This window comes from Saccostrea cucullata, unplaced genomic scaffold (genome assembly GCF_032062105.1).
Source record: "Saccostrea cucullata isolate Sc308-1 unplaced genomic scaffold, CSIRO_AGI_Scuc_v1 ctg2122, whole genome shotgun sequence".
In the NCBI taxonomy this organism is placed as follows: domain Eukaryota; kingdom Metazoa; phylum Mollusca; class Bivalvia; order Ostreida; family Ostreidae; genus Saccostrea; species Saccostrea cuccullata.
Genome location: NW_026920730.1, coordinates 157,818 through 174,796, shown reverse-complemented (window position 1 = coordinate 174,796; position 16,979 = coordinate 157,818). Strand labels below are relative to the sequence as shown.

The window sequence follows — 16,979 nt, the reverse complement described above, 5'->3', positions numbered from 1 at the left end:
TCTGGTGTCAACTTCCTACTTATTTGTGCATCTGCCTGTAAATGAACGTGTGTAATAATATGATAGAGTATATTCACATCAGAGCGGGGTATTACTAGTGAGCATTAGCTCACACACTTCTTCAAGTCAAGTTAAGTAACTTTTATTTATAGTCGGCACATATATACAGTACAACAGAAATAACATGAGCTATGGTAAGCTCTTTAACCGACTTCTTCAGTTCTTGTTGTTCTTGTTGAAAATAACAATTATTGAATTAAAAAAAAAGAGAAAAATAGCTAAATAATGATTTTCTGAATAACTTAATAAAGACATATCTTTAAATCAAGCTTTATAGCTAAATCAACAGAATGTGCACCGATCTGAAAACGGGAGAAAGAATACATCGGAGATGCTTACCTGCACTCTGTAAGAAGTGTCTCTCATTGACGCTTGGACATTAGCCGAAATGACCCGCAGTTCATCTAAAACAAACTTTAACACACGCCCCGACTCGACTGCAGCCTCACTTTTTCTTTTAATCTTAGATAGCCCTTCAACATAATTTGCCCAATACAATATCGAAAGAGCCATTATTTTGTTTGTACCCGGAAGTGTGGTTTCTCGCTAAATCTCGCAGGTCACGTGACGAGACTTACAGACCCTATTGACACTGTCGTACATTTGTATGCAAGGACATCGGAGGGTAATGTGGGGGTCTCAATAAATAAATAGTGCAAGGGCATACGCTCAATGGATCATAGTAAGCGTTAAGAATTCAACTCTAGAAGTATTAAGGTATCTGAAAATTGCTGCGATCCTGATGAAATCTTTAAAATTATTTAATTATATCAATATTCCATGCCGTTGACCAGCATAAAATACAGCATTCGTTCATATAAATATAATTTTAACAATGAAATTTCAGAATTTAGATAGGATTGCAGCACTTTAAAGAAACTACAATGTGTGTTGAAAATATTTATAAACTAAACTTGGAATTTTAACTTGATTATGCCCCTGCACTAGTGAAATTTATGTGTAACATCAACACTGCAAGTATATGTGCTAAAATCAAGTGGCTGCGTCACGTGACAAGTCTAGATATAAAATCTAATCGTCCTCAATATGTAGTTATTAACCATAATGACAATTTTCCGATATAAATAATATACTAAAAATAATTGCCATTCCGATTATGAATACATTTATCATTACAAAATATTGTCGATATTTCCATTGTGCACCTGAACTGTACTGCGTTGTAAAACAAGTTTATACACTTGATGATCGCTGTATTTTTTTTTCATAAAATATGACTTGTTATGCAACAATGTCTTTACCTTAAGTTTATTACTTTTCTTTTTTAAGGAAGTCCATGCTTTAAAGAATTATTAGCTGTGTCTTTTGTACTTAGCTTACCTAAAAAATTACTTACCTGAAAAACATAACTCAATTAAGAAAACATTGTTTCCTTTCTTATCAATATTTTTTTTAATTTAGATAATACACTGGTTAATTATCAATGGCATCATTTTAATATTATCATGATGTCTATCAATTTAATTTAAAGTTTTAAGTTTATTTTTTATTTAATTTTGATGCTTGTGGTTCTATGTATAAAATAATTACAAAATACACATGACATCGAAGAAATATAGTCATTGTATGTAACAAAATTACGTCTATTTCAATAGTTCTAACCCTTTAAAATAATGCCTGCCTGGAATACAATGATCTACTCGTCTGTCCTTATCAGAAATGCTATGATTTGGAATCTGAAAATTTCATGCACCCTTTGTTATGACTTATCTTTTTACTTGTGTACTGTGTAATCAACATTGTTCTTTAGGAAAAGAGCTCTAGAGCGTGCGGTGAATGTAACTCAGAAGTTGCCAAGTAAAGGTCAACATTTGAAGCCCTTCACCGGTATATGGTGACGTCTCTATGAGTGAAAAATTCTCGAATGGGACATAAAACAACTATCAATCAGTCAAAGTTTAAAAAAAAAAAATAAAAAGATTGATTGATTGTACATGTATGTTGTTTAACGGTCCTCTCGAGAATTATTTCACTCATACTGAGACACCATCCGAAGGACCGGTCTCCATGTATGTCCCACAGTGGGATTCAAACCCTGGACGTGAGGGTCAACTCCTAACCTCGCGACTCTAGAGCAGACGTTCCGACCACTGCGCCATGCGGCCAAAAAAATTGTTTTTGTATCGGAAAATCACTTGACTCTTTTAACAAAAGTGTTTTCTTTTTATGAATACGATTATCAAACTTTTTGCCCAACTTGTGAAGTTAACTACATACCAAACTACAACATATTAAATATTTGTCTATATCTTGCCACCTCTTCGGATGAGACCTTATAAACCGATGTGCCCCTTGTCATAGTATGTGCTTGCACAAAAATATCCTTAACTGCTCTATGGCCCTGAGGTCCGAGTATAGGTCAAAATTCGCATCTTTCCACTGGCAAAGTGGTGGCGTCTCCATATGTCACAAATTTCCAGGAGGGGCATTTAGCAACAATCAATCAATCAATCAGTCTTTACCCTTCGCAAAAAGTTGTGTAGACCATTATAAGAGATCTAAGAATCTTTGTTGATTACAATATTTCTTACTTTTAGGACTTTATCTTTAATACTCTCAGTACTTGTTGAATCTTACATTACTTTGTTTATCCAAATTAAACAAAAATGCTCGGTTGAACTCCGACAGGTTACCGTAAGGGGAAATAAAAGCGTAGATTTTTTAGCCACTATAATGTTTTATTTAATGTCGTCTGTTTAACATCATCTTAGTTTTTAAAACTGTTTCTCCGGTATCTGCTAATCCATACCAGGGATAAATCCAAGTAGGCATGCCATAATCTCCATTAAAATAAAGCATATTATGATAATAGGGTGGACTAAACCACCATCCGCCATTATTGGTCTTAGCCAAGGAGCTAGTGTCTGGTGTTGCGAAAATCTCTCCACTTTGTCTTAAGAATCCTTGTACCTGAAAACATATTTTAACACTTTTAAAAGTGTTGCATGCTGAGAAAAAAAAATAAAATTCAATGCTACCAATTTCAGATATTCATGACTATCAGTTAGTATCATACATGGAAATAGAAATATAATCGTGTAAAATTAAGACATTAAAAATAACAAAAAAAAAATATTCTTATGAATGTTTATCTTAATGATACACCAAAGGTTTCCAAAGGGCAACATTTAATTTGCTTGTAATTCTTTCATTATCAAAGATAACATATTAAAAGTATATATCATTTGAAAGCTTGTTAAATGTACTATTTAATGATTCTAATATAAACTTTCATTTTTATCTTATTAACAAATTATTAATATTTTAATGTAAATATTAGTGCATTTATACTTTATAAATCGTGGGGCGTGGGTTAGAATAGATCCTCAGTCCCCCCTTTGCTTGTCGTAAAAGGCGACTAAATGGGGCGGTCCTTCGGATGAGACCGTATAAACCGAGGTCCCGTGTCACAGCAGGTGTGGCACGATAAAGATCCCTCCCTGCTCAAAGGCCGTAAGTGCCGAGCATAGGCCTAAATTTGCAGCCCTTCACCGGCAATGGTGACGTCTCCATATCAGTGAAATATTCTGGAGAGGGACGTTAAACAGTATACAATCATATAAATCAACTTTTTTGTATTCCACCTTTCAAAGTCAAAGTTTTGCCTCAATGTAGATTAAAGATTGAACTTTAAAACTGTATCTCAGATTTTTGATAAATCTTCTTATTCAAAAGTTACATCCATTTGTCTTTCAATGTTACTGATTTATTAGCAAAATTCTACATTTCCCGCACTAAATCGAGAATTGAGCAGGATATCAAAAATCTGAGATACGGTTTTGTGAACACACATTTGAGACGCATTCTGGCCAGTTTTCAGAGAAATTGGTCAATAAATGAGGGAGCTGAATCCTTTGAAATAATACCATCAACTGTCTGATCTAACTTTACAGTAGAGGGCAAAAACCCATTACATAACAAAGTCTGCCAAAACTAGAAATATATGACACATTGGAGATTCAGCTTTGGATACCTGTCACTTATCCATATTTCCTATGCATATTCACAAGAATGGGAGGCTCTATTCTTTAATAAGGTGCTTTTAATGAAGTAAAATAGGTTTAATTCTGAATCAGAAAGATTTCCCGGCAAAATGGCAAAAGCTAAGCCCCACCTCCTATTTCACGGTCATTAGTGACCTGTTAGATCTCCTTCCCTAAATCTAGAGTCCCTGTAGTTTAATTACTGATAACCTCTGTGTGGCTAGTGAAGAATTCCCCAAGTTGTCACAATGATTTATTGCTCCTTTCAGAAGCAGGCAGTTACAGGCCAAATCAGAAGCTTCAATAACGGCACATTCACATGTGTTAGTGTTTATGTTTGATTATTGTTAAATAATTAGAAAACCATTTAATAATCAGAAAGAATTTTTCATGCATCATAAAGCAGTCATTAGCATTGTTTTCTTAGCCAAAAATCTCAAAATTGACAAAAATCTTGAAAAAAGCCTTTGGTGTATCCTTAAATTTGATATTTTAATGACCCAGAGATCCTACCTGTATATACATAGATTCAAGGATAAAACTTGTTTGATCAGTTAATGTCATATTTTACGAAATTAAGGTCCTTACATACCCCATTTCCTAACACAGGTCCAAGCAGATAAAGTCTTAATCTAGTAGTTTCATTGCCAATGTAAAAGTAGTTATAAAGAAGATTGTATTCGGTGCCATTTTTAAGGGTAAGTGAAACGTGAAGTCGCGTTTGCTCAGACCTTGTCAATTCATATATGGCTTCATTTCCTACAAAATACAATTATCAAAATTATCTAACAAAGTCTTTTTTATTCCCGTTCAGGTTTTTTGATTGAACGGGTAAGACTAAAACCCAGGAGCACATCACTTACCAGACGAAAAATAACTTGTAGATAGTTTCTTGTTTTCATTCAAATTAGTAAAGACTTTACTTTATATACATGTCATATTAGTGTCTTTCGGATATGACCTTAAAAACGTAGGTCCTGTGTCACGGTCGGCGTTGGCACGATAAAGAACCCTCGCTGCTCTATGGCCCTGAGTGCCGAGTATAGGTCTAAATTTGAAGCTCTTCACCGGCATAATTACGATGACGTCTCCATATGAGTGAAAAATTCTCGAGAGGGACGTTAAACAGTAAACAATCAATCAGTTATTATACCGAACTGTCTACTAAATAGTATCTGTGTGTGCTTAATTCACCTTATATGACAAGAAACAAACGTATGTTTATATGTTTATATGGTTGATAGGAGATTACTAACTCCTCCATAGCACCTGATCCCTTCTCTGTTTTGATTGTCTTTGTTTATTCTGCTCGATTTGTAATCTTCAGATAAACGTTTCAGTTTGATTATTATTCGTTATCCTTATTCTCTTTATAAAACTGCAAAATTCACTAACTGTTTTAAGATTAACTCTGTACATTTACATTTGCGATTTATGTTTTACTTAAAGTCAAACATGCTATATGAACGCCGAAATTTGTGTGAAACAAAATGATTGATGATTTGAAGCACATGAAAAAATAATACTTTCCACAAAATTTTACTATAGACGTCGTTGTAATAACAAAACAAATAATTAAGCAATATCTGGCAATAATTAAGAATTTTTTTTCATTAATATTGATGAAGGAAGTGCGTAAACAGTAGGCATATATATAGACACGGATGGCCATGGGAAATCATAGACAACGAGGTATGTTGCATTTTGACAACAATTATTAACAAGAGGCCCATGGGCCACATCGCTCACCTGCGCACTGTGGTTAGGAAAAAGTAGAAATTGGTTTATTATTGAAAAGTTTAAATCCAAAAGTAGTCTCATGACAAATCATTGCTTTGCTATTCTTGAGAAGATGATTTGTAAAGAATTTTCCTACATATTTCTATGTAAAAATTTGGTTGGCCATTGTGGCCCCGCCTTACATTGGAAATGATTTGAACAAACTTGAATCTACACTACCTGCTGATGCTTCCACATAAATATGATCAATTATGGCTTTGTTATTCTTGAGAAGAAGATTTTTAAGGAATTTTCCAATATATTTCCATGTAAAACTTTGGTTGGCCATTGTGGCCCCGCCCTACCCCTGGAGGTCATGATTTGAAGAAACTTGAATCTACACTATCTGAGGATGCTTTCATATAAATATGATCAATTATGGCTTTTTTATTCTTGAGAAGATTTTTAAAGAATTTTCTGATATATTTCTATGTAAAATTTTGGTCGGCCATTGTGGCCCCGACCTACCCCCGGGGGTCATGATTTGAACAAACTTGAATCTACACTACCTGATGATGTTTCTCCATAAGTTTCATCTTTCCCGTCTCAGTGCTTCTTGAGAAGAAGATTTTTAAAACATATCACCAAATTTTCATTAATTCCCAATTACTAGTATCTCCCCTTGAATGAGGGCGTGGCCCTTCATTTGAACAAACTTGAATCCCCTTCACCCAAGGATACTTTGTAGCAAGTTTGATTGAAATTGGTCTAGTGGTTCTTGAGAAGAAGTCGAAAGTGTGAAAAGTCTACAAACAGACGGACGGACAGACAGACGGACGCCGGACAAAATGTGATCAGAAAAGCTCACTTGAGCCTTCGGCTCAGGTGAGCTAATAAAAGGTTAATATGCGTCATAAAAAAGTAGATGGTTGATACCGCTTACATTAAAAGATAAGTATCATTAAGAGTAAGACGCTTGCCATCCACGTCAAAAGTGAGTAGTACCTCAAACGGTCTACCTTGTTTTCTTCACGCCATGTTTGTTTATCAATCTAAAAGTAGCCACGGCGTCATGCGATGGATTTATATAAAAATATCCATTTCTCTCCTAGCAGGGTTATAAATAATTATAATTTGATAACTTTATAAAACGTTTAATTTTAATGGTGTAATTACAGTATTTTCGTAACTCTTATTGATAAACAAAATATATGAATTTCCAATCTTATTTGCGTGTATACTTTTAATGAAAAAGGCACTGAAATCTGTTTGTGGTGTTTCATACGAAAGACAATTTGATTAAATTATACATAATCTTAATATGTTAAATAAAGATTAACTGATATAGAAACTATAAATTAGAGAGAAATGATTACCCAACCAGTATTCTGATTTAACAGTTCCGAATCCATTCTTATAGTCATCCCAGTGCCGGTCAAAAATAACAGAGCCATCGAATCTCTTTTGGAAAACCTAAAGTGACCAAATAAAAAAATTATCATAATTTATCAAATATATAGCACTTCTTTTCATTTCACTTTAACAATTTCAAGACACACTTAAGCATTTGAAAGGAATTATAAAGACCCCAAGTGTGTAAAGCATAAACAAGCTTGTTAAAATAACATGGTATTTGTAGTAAACATTTTTTGTGACAAAATAAGCAATTTTACATGATTTTCTTGTTTCAACGACTACAAATCATTACCGTCTAATACGGAAGACGGTATATATGTATATATGTAGTAAGGTTGTTTGCAGGTACCCCTATTATTTTTTTATGGTTTACGGGAGATAACTCTTTTAACTGTTTTCCGGAATGGGAAATCCGAAACGTTTAGAATAATATGTGTGCCTGCTGTAATAAACGAAGTTGTATACTACAGCTCTCCTCTGTTCTTTTTAGGTAAGATTCATGTTTTTACTTTAAGATGGTAAAGAATACTTTTGCATTTGTGTAAGAGGATTATTGTTATTTATTTTCATTTGTAATTTGTATGCAAAACCGCTAGAATTTATATATTTTACATTTTCTTGTGAAGCGCAGTCTAGTCACATGTTGGGTTTTCCCGCCATAGTAGAAATATGTAAAGCTGTCGATTATGATAATTAATTTGACATAATATTACCGTAGGAGTATTTTTCTATAGTGTCCATGCAGAGTAATGAATTAGTTTGTTGAATGTTATTATTTCGACTGGCAATATTAGTGTTGGCAATGCATAGATAATACAAAGGTTCTGACCCTTGCTGGTTTTAGTATTAGTAAGTGCATCAGATTTCCGGTTTGCGTTATAACGTAAATATTAGTATTTTCGTAACATGTTGCTGTAAGTAATTAATTAAACGATGATATTAGAGCGCCAGTATGCTATTATTTGGAGACATATGAATATTCTAGTCCACTTTATAATGTTTATTCACCAATTTTCTATTGTTTACCCCTAGACAAGTTAATATTGAGCCAATAGTTGTAATGTTTACATAATTATTATTGTTTAGAATAATATCCCTGCCGACCGGTCACACCCTCCATGTGCTCCTTGTCATGATTGGGAAATAACGGGAAAATCCGTAGTCAATTCAGTGTAAATAATGGACTAACAATAAGTATGAAAAACGTCAGTCAGCATTTGACTCAATGATAAATTGTATTTGCTGACAAGGTCGTTGTATCGACCATAGAATTTAAGAAAAGATGACTTTGAACGGAACAGCTGATGTTCTTGTTTCATCCTTTTCTTATATCCCGAAGAACCAAAATGATTTTGAACTACCATATACATATTATTATTGGATTCCGAACCTTCATAAGAATCCTTACAAACAAGATGCATTGCGGGTTCCTGTAAATGTTCAACCAAGACTCTATCTTTACTCCTCACTAAGATATTGACAGTAGTCAATCATAATGCATCAATAATCTAATCAATAATGTATCAAAGAATTCTTTACAAAAATCTATTATGACTCTGATTTTTTTCTGTTATAAGTAATTAAAATGAAAGTTTGTTGCCGAATCAAAATAATCCTTGTGTGAGCTATTATTTAAGATTTGCGAGTAAGGATTTGCATTTCGTATTGCTGTTTGCTTTTATATTCTTATCATCAGCTTCATATATATACCACGGGACGTTTCCAGGTTATGCCAAAATATAATCTTTATCTACTAATGCCATCTTATAGGGGTTTACATGTATTAAGTATTTTGAACTATGTACCGTCCATCCACCGGGTGGTATATCCATGTCACAGAGCACCTGTAAAGATTTTCCTAATCGTCCCCAGGGATAGATGGTGTATACACCAGATACAGTATGCCCGCTGTGATATGCCTCATAGCAGTCTGTGTACCAGTAGTCTATAATTTGAATGAAAATAAGCAACACGAATAAAATATTCAAATGAAGATTAATTGAAATGAATTTATATTCTCGGATAATATTTGTGATGCAATTATTTTCTTATCAATATTTAAGGAATGACTCTAATTCTTGGCCAAAATATTCGATATAACCTGGTTTGGGTCATTTTATGCTTTATAATCCACGAAACGTATTATAAAAAAAGCGCAAACTGATCCAAACCAGGTTATACTCAAATAATTTGGCCAAGAATTAGAGTCATTCTTTATAATTTAATCTTAAAATAATTAAACAACTGTGGATGTAAAATTGTGATGCTTTTTATGAGTTCAAATTTGCCGCTCAATAATACAACTGTAGTAACGGAAGTGATGGGAAGGAGGGGAGGTAATAACTGATACATAGACTTAGCAGTCATGATGTTTGTTTACATGAGGTTAGATCGAGCTAATATTTGAGATTAAAGGTACATTTATTAAATATGGAATTTTCCATGATTCCAGAGGACTGGAAATGAGGGGATTGTATGGACACAGCTGATTCAATTGGTTATCAAGGGGGTGTGTCCGTATACTAAACCAGTTTAAACAGTTAATTTGCGTTCCTTTTTGGAAACCAACCAGTGAGAGGCTGGAATACAAACTCAATTAAATTATTTTGCATTGCAAAGACTCCGTCTTGTAATTCCCAAATTAGATGGTCGATAAAAGATTGCATTTGCGAAATTGATTCTGAGACCGATTAAACCGAGGTCCCGTGTCGTAGTAGGTGCCGGCACAAAAAAAGATTCCTACCAGCTCAATAGCCCTAAGTGCCGAGTACAGGACAAAATTTGCAGCTCTCCACCGGCATATCAGTGAAAAATTCCTGAGAGGGACGTTAAACAATATATATTCAATCAATTTTTCAGATTCATAGTGTTGTGATTGATGAAATAGATATTAAATTTTATGATAAATAGAGAGCATTTCTTGAAAATAAGCATTTTAAAACATTCGAACATATCTGTCCTCTCTCTATTTAGAAATAATTGAATTGTTTACGAATTTTGATCATTCAGGAAATAGTATAGACATCCTTGTATTGATAATTTATATACAAACCTCCCGTCGTATTTGTGGATTCTGTAATATCAGGGGTAAACGTTGGTGGAGGTGTTACTTGGAAATTAAAATTAGATGACACTCCACCTACAAAGCTAACGTAAATTTAGAAACAAACCTAATTTCAATGTTAATTTAAAATGGTATAATAGCATTTTCTCAAGATATGAAGCAAGGAAAAAAAACATTTTCTTCCCAAAATCAAGTACTAAATCACATTCATCACTATTTTTTTCCTTCAATATGCAATCACAACGATAGACTTAAGCTTACATGCATCATTGCAAAGGTCTGTACTACAACATTTCGGACATCCTGCTAAGGACCTTTTACCAAACACGTCTACAACAGATGTACGACAAGTCTGAAACAAAGAAAATTTTAAAAAGATAAACTGCTAAGACAATAAGTCAGGTCACTGATTAAAATGTGTTTTTATTTTTTTTTTTTTTTTTTTTTTGAATAACATTAAATTGGACAATAAAATTAATAATAACACGTCTGAAAAACAAAACTAAAATAATAAAAAAAAAGATCTATCTTATTAGAATTTATTGTAAAAAAAAAAAAAAAAGGTCGCGACTGACCGTAGTCGATAAAAAATGGGTAGCAACTGTTCCTTCGCCATGCGCTCGGCACTAGAAGTGAATTTTTCGGGTCCTTTGGATGAGACCTTAAAATCCGAGGTCCCGTGTCACGGCAGGTGTTGGCACGATAAAGATCCCTCACTGCTGAATGACATTGAGTGTCGATTAGAGGTCAACATTTGAAGCCCTTCACTGGCATACGGTGACGTCTCCATATGAGTGAAAAATTCTCAAGAGGGAGGTTAAACAACATACAATCAATCAATTAAATACATTATATTTTGACTTTTATATTGCAGCAAGAGACAAGTGATTTTTTTTTGTTGTTGTTGTTGTGAAAGAGTAGATCAAATCTGTCCGTTTTGAGTACATTCATCCCAGGCTTTTTTCTAAATTATAATTAAGGTTGTGGAACCTTTCTACGTGCCTTGGGTTAAGTTTTTTGATATAAAATGTCATGCAAAAATAACCCATTATTTTTGACATACTTTGCTTTTGCCACATAAAAGGAAATATGGACCTCTAAGAAATCAAGAGGTGGGATCAGATGCAATGTGGGGAGTTAACATCCCTTTTCGACTGGGTTAACCCGCCATCTACTCATAATCATTTTCAGGTCAAGGGAAAATCCATAGAAATTACAGTGTGCAAATAGTAGTCTATCAATTTGTTTGAAAGAACGTCAGTGAGCAATTGACCTAATTTCTGATTAATTTGCTGATAAGGCCATTTTATCGGTCACGGAAATGATAATAACAAAGGAGACAAGGAGACATCCATGTACATGTAACATCAGAATGTTGTTAAATTCCTTTCCTCTTTCAAATTGTTTTTTTTTCAGCAATGGAATCTATTGTATCATATCGCGATTGACAAACCGGAAGTGTTGAGCTGTTTAGAGATGTACTTTTGATTTCGATTGACGAAGCGTGTAATTTTATGGTCACTGTCAAAGTTCGCGAGGGGTGAGGTGAGGAAATATTCAAGAGGTCCAAGTAGGGGGATTCCGCTAACCATTACATGTGGAGTTTTTGTGGCCAGCTGCGGATAATATATAAAAAAGGGGTTTCAATTGGTGACCTATATTTTTTGTCTCGAAAAAGATGGATACCTTGTGTTATCATATACTAGAAAACTAGCGCACTGTATGATACAAGCGCCTGTGATTAGTAAGACTAAACCATTAAAATTACTAAAAGTGCAGTCTATACCTGATTATTTACACAACCAGACGTAAAAACACGTTCGTCAAATTCAATCCGCTCTTCTATTTTGCAGACCTGTAATTAAACAAATGAATTCAGTTCTAATGAATAAAAAAATTTAACTACGTAAATAAAAAGAAGTTCTTAAACGATTGAATACATGTTTCGTATACCTGGTCCTTGTTACAAACTCTGACTGATGGACACAAAAGTGGATTTAACTCCTGGTTACAGCTAAAGCACAAAGGACCACGATTATCTGGATATCCTAAATATACATTTATATATTATTAGTATTTTGAACAGGAATAACTGTCATTTGGTCAAAACGTTCCATTGTATTAGTACATGTATCACAAACATACATGTAATATAAGTCAAAGCTCGCTAAACATGTTCATGCAACATTTATGTTTTTCTCTTAACAAAAACTTCATCTCCAGTAGCTTGGATACTTGAGTATATTGTTGCCGACAATCTAGCAAATTGTTCTGACCCTAAGCCTTAGGCATAAATGTTAATTCTACAGGCATGAAAATGCTAAATTTATGAAATAAGATTAAGGCTGTCAACTAAATTGTTTTGAATCCTTCAAACGTAAAAACTTGTATACCTCCCTCTTAATGAGATCATTTTTTGCACACATGTAATATTAATACCGGATGATACAGGTTATTGTGCTATCGAAGGGTTTAAACCCCTTACAATGTATTTTGACTGGGAAGGTGGGTAACATATAGACTATTGACTAGGAAAGTGGGTAATATATAAAGTACTGTTTCATTTTCAATAACCTATGCTATAACAATGGATTCAATGTGGAATGCTACTTACCTTTGGAATAAATATTAATCTTTAAAATCAATGATAAAAACAATATTTTACATTTATGTCTGCGATTTGCAAATAATATATATGAAAACTTATAATAGTAGTTCGTAAGATTTATAAACTACTGATGTCAATGTACATGCAAATAGTATCGACCTTGACATGTAAGCCTTTATAGACTAGTTACGCCGATGGAGGATAAACGATTTCCACTGCCAGAAGTGAGCCCTTAGTATCAATATAAATTTATATGTAATATACCTGACACCATCCCACCTTATCCTAAGCAAGTTATATAATAATTTAATGTCAAACTTTGCTGCAGCTATGACGCCATTAAAATTTACCAGGTGACCCACATCCAATGACGTTGCATGCATCGTAAGAGCAACATTCAACACACCGGGTTATGTTTGATGTGGCGATTGTTATGTTTTGATTGCTGAAGTCCTCGACACTTCTACGTCTTAAATTGCACACCTGTTCCAAAAATCAAATAGAACAATGAATGAAATATACCGTTGAACAGATTTTTGGTTATGATCATTGTCGAGAACGCTTTTCTGAATCTCTTGGACCTGCTTAAAATATAATATTGGAATTTGAAACGAATTGTCTTCCAGTTCCAAACATTTGTTTCAACCTGTACCTGATGCAAGATTCGAGTAAATATAGTTAATATATTCTGAAAGTAAGAAAAAAGATCCAATTGTAACGTAAAAATAACACATAAACATTTTAGTAAAATTTAAAAATTGACATGTATGATCATAGACCCCCACTTTTGTTTTTCTTGTCTGAATATGTTAGATGACTTTAATCAATCTGCTTTACTTCAGCAAACGTTTTAGGCTTTAAAATAATTTTACTGCTCGTTAAATTTACAATGCCAGAAAAAGCACATTTTGCGAGAAAGGTCAAATAATTGATTATTACGCGAACACGACGCAATTTGTTACTTTTCCTATTTTACAAATTTTAGAGTGCTTCTTTTTTAAAACACCAAAAGTTTATTTTGTCCATGATTTATTTGGTTAAAAACTTTTAAGTAAAAGTTCAAAGATTTGATTTTTAATTATTAACTAGACACAAACTGAGTGCTAAAAGGTCATATAAAATGAGCTGTAGCGCCAAAAGAAGGGTATGAACTCCTATTTTTCTTTTTTCGATTTTTAATTTAGCTACATGTAGGTGCGTAGAAACTACAAAATTAATTTCCTTGACAAAAACGTTTAGGACTTGAAATATCAGGATCAAACCTCGTTAAATAATAATGATGAAACTGAATATATAAGTACTTTTAGTATTTAATATATAAGTCCTATTTGTATATTAAAAAAACTATTTCTTTAATCGTAGAAAAACTTACAGATTGTGAATAGCAGCCTGTGTGATACATAACCTGCCCATTGATGTTTATATGTTGTTCTGTAAAGCAGACCTTGTGAGATACAAATAAACATGTACTATTGATCATGAATAAGTCTCTGTCTTATAATTAAAAAAAAAAACTTGAGCATTTAAGAAGAGACCACCCCCCCCCCTTTCCAAAATAATATATACATGTATATATATTACGTATGAATGCGTGTTGAAATATTTGAAATGAAAAGACTGCACGGAATATCAAGAAATTTAAGACAGAAGAATTGAAATGAAATAATAAAGCAAGTCTAATTGTATAACTGCAAACATTTCACATAAAAATTTTAAAGTGCGACTTTTTACCTCATCGGTTTACAATATTTGATCGAATGACAATGTCTTGGAGAAACAACATCTGTGCACTGCAGGCAATACAGCGCGTCTATAATAACCATGAAGATAAGAGACAAATACGTTTTATTATAGAATCGAGTCTATCATAACATAAAAATTGTTATTTCAAAATTAAAAGTAAAGGATTGTTTTACAAAATAGAGAAAAAACAAAGAGCTTAAATTCTAGTTAGAACAGAAATACTAACCAATTATTCCGAAAAACCAAGATGAGATGAAAAAACAAAGAATATTTCCTAAGAAAAGATAATTAATGGCATTTTCAAAATAAAGAATAAATAAATGCAAATCAAATATCTTCTTCTATTACAATATGATAATTACCAATTGCAAATATTTGTTCGTTCTACTTCTATTCCGCTTTTTATCAAGAATCTGGTGCATTTGTAGTCCTCTAATCATGACACTGAACTGCACTTGCGTGTCTATTTTCCTTCATGCATATTATAAACCAGTTTTATATCACAGTACTTAAATGCAAATCATAGATCAATTCGATGTCGTTTCTAAATTTTCGTTTGTTTTTAATTCTACAAATGATTAATTCTTTGCATAAATATTTCTTGAATTCGTTCAGTCTAATTTTGTTGAAAATTGACATTGTGTAAATTAGATCTGTAATATATATAGCATGTCCTTCTACAGGTGTATATGTCAATGCTTCTTCAATAAGATTGAATTACAGTAAAGAGAAAATACATCATTTCATTCCGTTTAATCACTGCAGTTTTGCAGACACTTTTTTCTTACTACAAAGCTATCCATCTGGAGGACTGTAGTCCTTAGGTTGAGACAACTTTCACGGACTAGCAAGATATCAGATTGACTAAGCATTGCAAAATCTTAGATTTTAGCTTTTTGTCGCCCGCTTTGGATTTTATTTTTTCTGGTTTTATATCACGTGCAACCTTCTGGCCTTGCAACTGAGTTGTATGGGATACAGATATCGTATTTGTATTTGCTAAAGTTAGCCATTCTACAGAGGTGGATTAAGTCTCTTAACTGTGGTTAATTAACCATAGGCTTATTTTATTTTGAGCAACAAACTTTTGACCCATTGTTAGTTGGCCAGTGTATATTGAATTTACCAAACGGCTAACTTATCCAGTGGTCAAATTCAACCACTGATTTGAGCAACCCAGTCCCGATGTGTGCATGCAATAACAAGTGGTAATATGAAAATTTTAGGGCTAACTTGTGTAATAAGCTGGATATATTTTAATAACAAGAATTCCCAGATAATTTTATGTTCATCATTTTTTTTCGAATCGAGGCAAACAGTCATGTCCTATCAAAACTAGAGGTACTGTGAGCAATGAGCTCACCAAATGATACCCCCCGCCTCATATATTGTTATAACTGATGACAAAGTCCATGTTTTGCCGTGGCCGGGACACCCAAAATATGTGTCAGATCAAAAAGTAAAATAGGAGGTGCACAATGGCAATATGTAATAAAGATTCTGTGAAAGTTCCATTAAATTTCACTCAGTGGTATAAGAGGAGTTGCGGATAAGAGATGGGTACCCTAAAGCGTAACAGACGGAAGGACGGACAGACGGACGGACAGACAGACGGACGGATGGACAGACGTACAGACGGACGGAATTAACGATTACTATATACCCTCCCGCTTTTCAAGCGGGGGGTATAATCAAGAGTTCCTCTTACTATTGTTGACATTACAGAAGCAATTAACAGCTTTGTGTTATGAACATCATAAATACTGCAGACATATTTCCCATGAAGCTCTAACCAACGTTTTTGAACAGGTCTGTATCTACAGAGTAGTTTCTTATGACCCATGATTCATATTAAGGCAGACGAATAAATAATGTAGATATAATTTTGTTTTTATTTAGTCCATAATTTTAGTCCTTAATTTCTTTCTACAAATAATCTGATATATTCAAAATCTGTCCAGACGTTGATATTTAATCTGTATGAACATCTACAAACGTTGCTCGAAAAAGATAGTGAAAAGTCATTTCTGTTTTAAACTAACACTTAAGTTGTGGTATATAGTAAACAAAGATTACATCGTCACATTTCAATGAATGCTTACTGAAGAGTCTGGGTATGTCACTGAATGAAAGAACTGTAATTCGGTTACCATTTTTCAGTAGACTTTCATTTATCTTTCACAACATTTAGTCACCTTTCAGTAAAAATTTCCCTCATATTTCAGTAAACTTTCAGTCACCTTTTAGGGTGAATAAGTAACTTTCATTCTATTAATTTTTGACTTTTTTTTTACTTTTTGAAATAAAAAAAATCATGTTGTAGAAACTTTCAAAATAGTTTATTGTAACATAAAATATCCTTAGT

At 33.3% G+C, this 16,979-nt stretch overlaps 1 protein-coding gene and 1 long non-coding RNA gene across 2 annotated transcripts; both read right to left on the bottom strand.

The window, feature by feature from the left end:
• Positions 1-2,724: 2,724 nt before the first annotated feature.
• LOC134256550 (angiopoietin-1-like) lies at positions 2,725-14,314 on the bottom strand. The gene is made up of 10 exons (XM_062739231.1): positions 14,244-14,314; positions 13,222-13,354; positions 12,217-12,311; positions 12,050-12,118; positions 10,525-10,615; positions 10,252-10,338; positions 9,005-9,144; positions 7,160-7,256; positions 4,657-4,823; positions 2,725-2,991 (listed from the first exon to the last, which is right to left on the bottom strand). The coding sequence occupies exons 1-10, from the start codon at positions 14,271-14,273 to the stop codon at positions 2,764-2,766; spliced, it is 1,137 nt and encodes a 378-aa protein (XP_062595215.1). The 5' UTR covers positions 14,274-14,314; the 3' UTR covers positions 2,725-2,763.
• A 188-nt stretch (positions 14,315-14,502) lies between these two features.
• Positions 14,503-15,052, bottom strand: LOC134256543 (uncharacterized). Its single transcript, XR_009989740.1, has 3 exons — positions 14,977-15,052; positions 14,841-14,888; positions 14,503-14,681 (listed from the first exon to the last, which is right to left on the bottom strand). It is a non-coding gene; the product is annotated as an uncharacterized LOC134256543 (long non-coding RNA).
• Positions 15,053-16,979: the final 1,927 nt, after the last annotated feature.

Coding starts and splice junctions, on each gene's coding strand:
- LOC134256550 (XM_062739231.1), bottom strand. CDS start 14,273: ATGTATCACACAGGCTGCTATTCACAATCT. Junction 7,257..9,004: donor TACCACCCGGTGGATGGACG/GTACATAGTTCA, acceptor TGGTCACTTTAG/GTTTTCCAAAAGAGATTCGA. Junction 2,992..4,656: donor GACCTGTGTTAGGAAATGGG/GTATGTAAGGAC, acceptor ATATGTTTTCAG/GTACAAGGATTCTTAAGACA.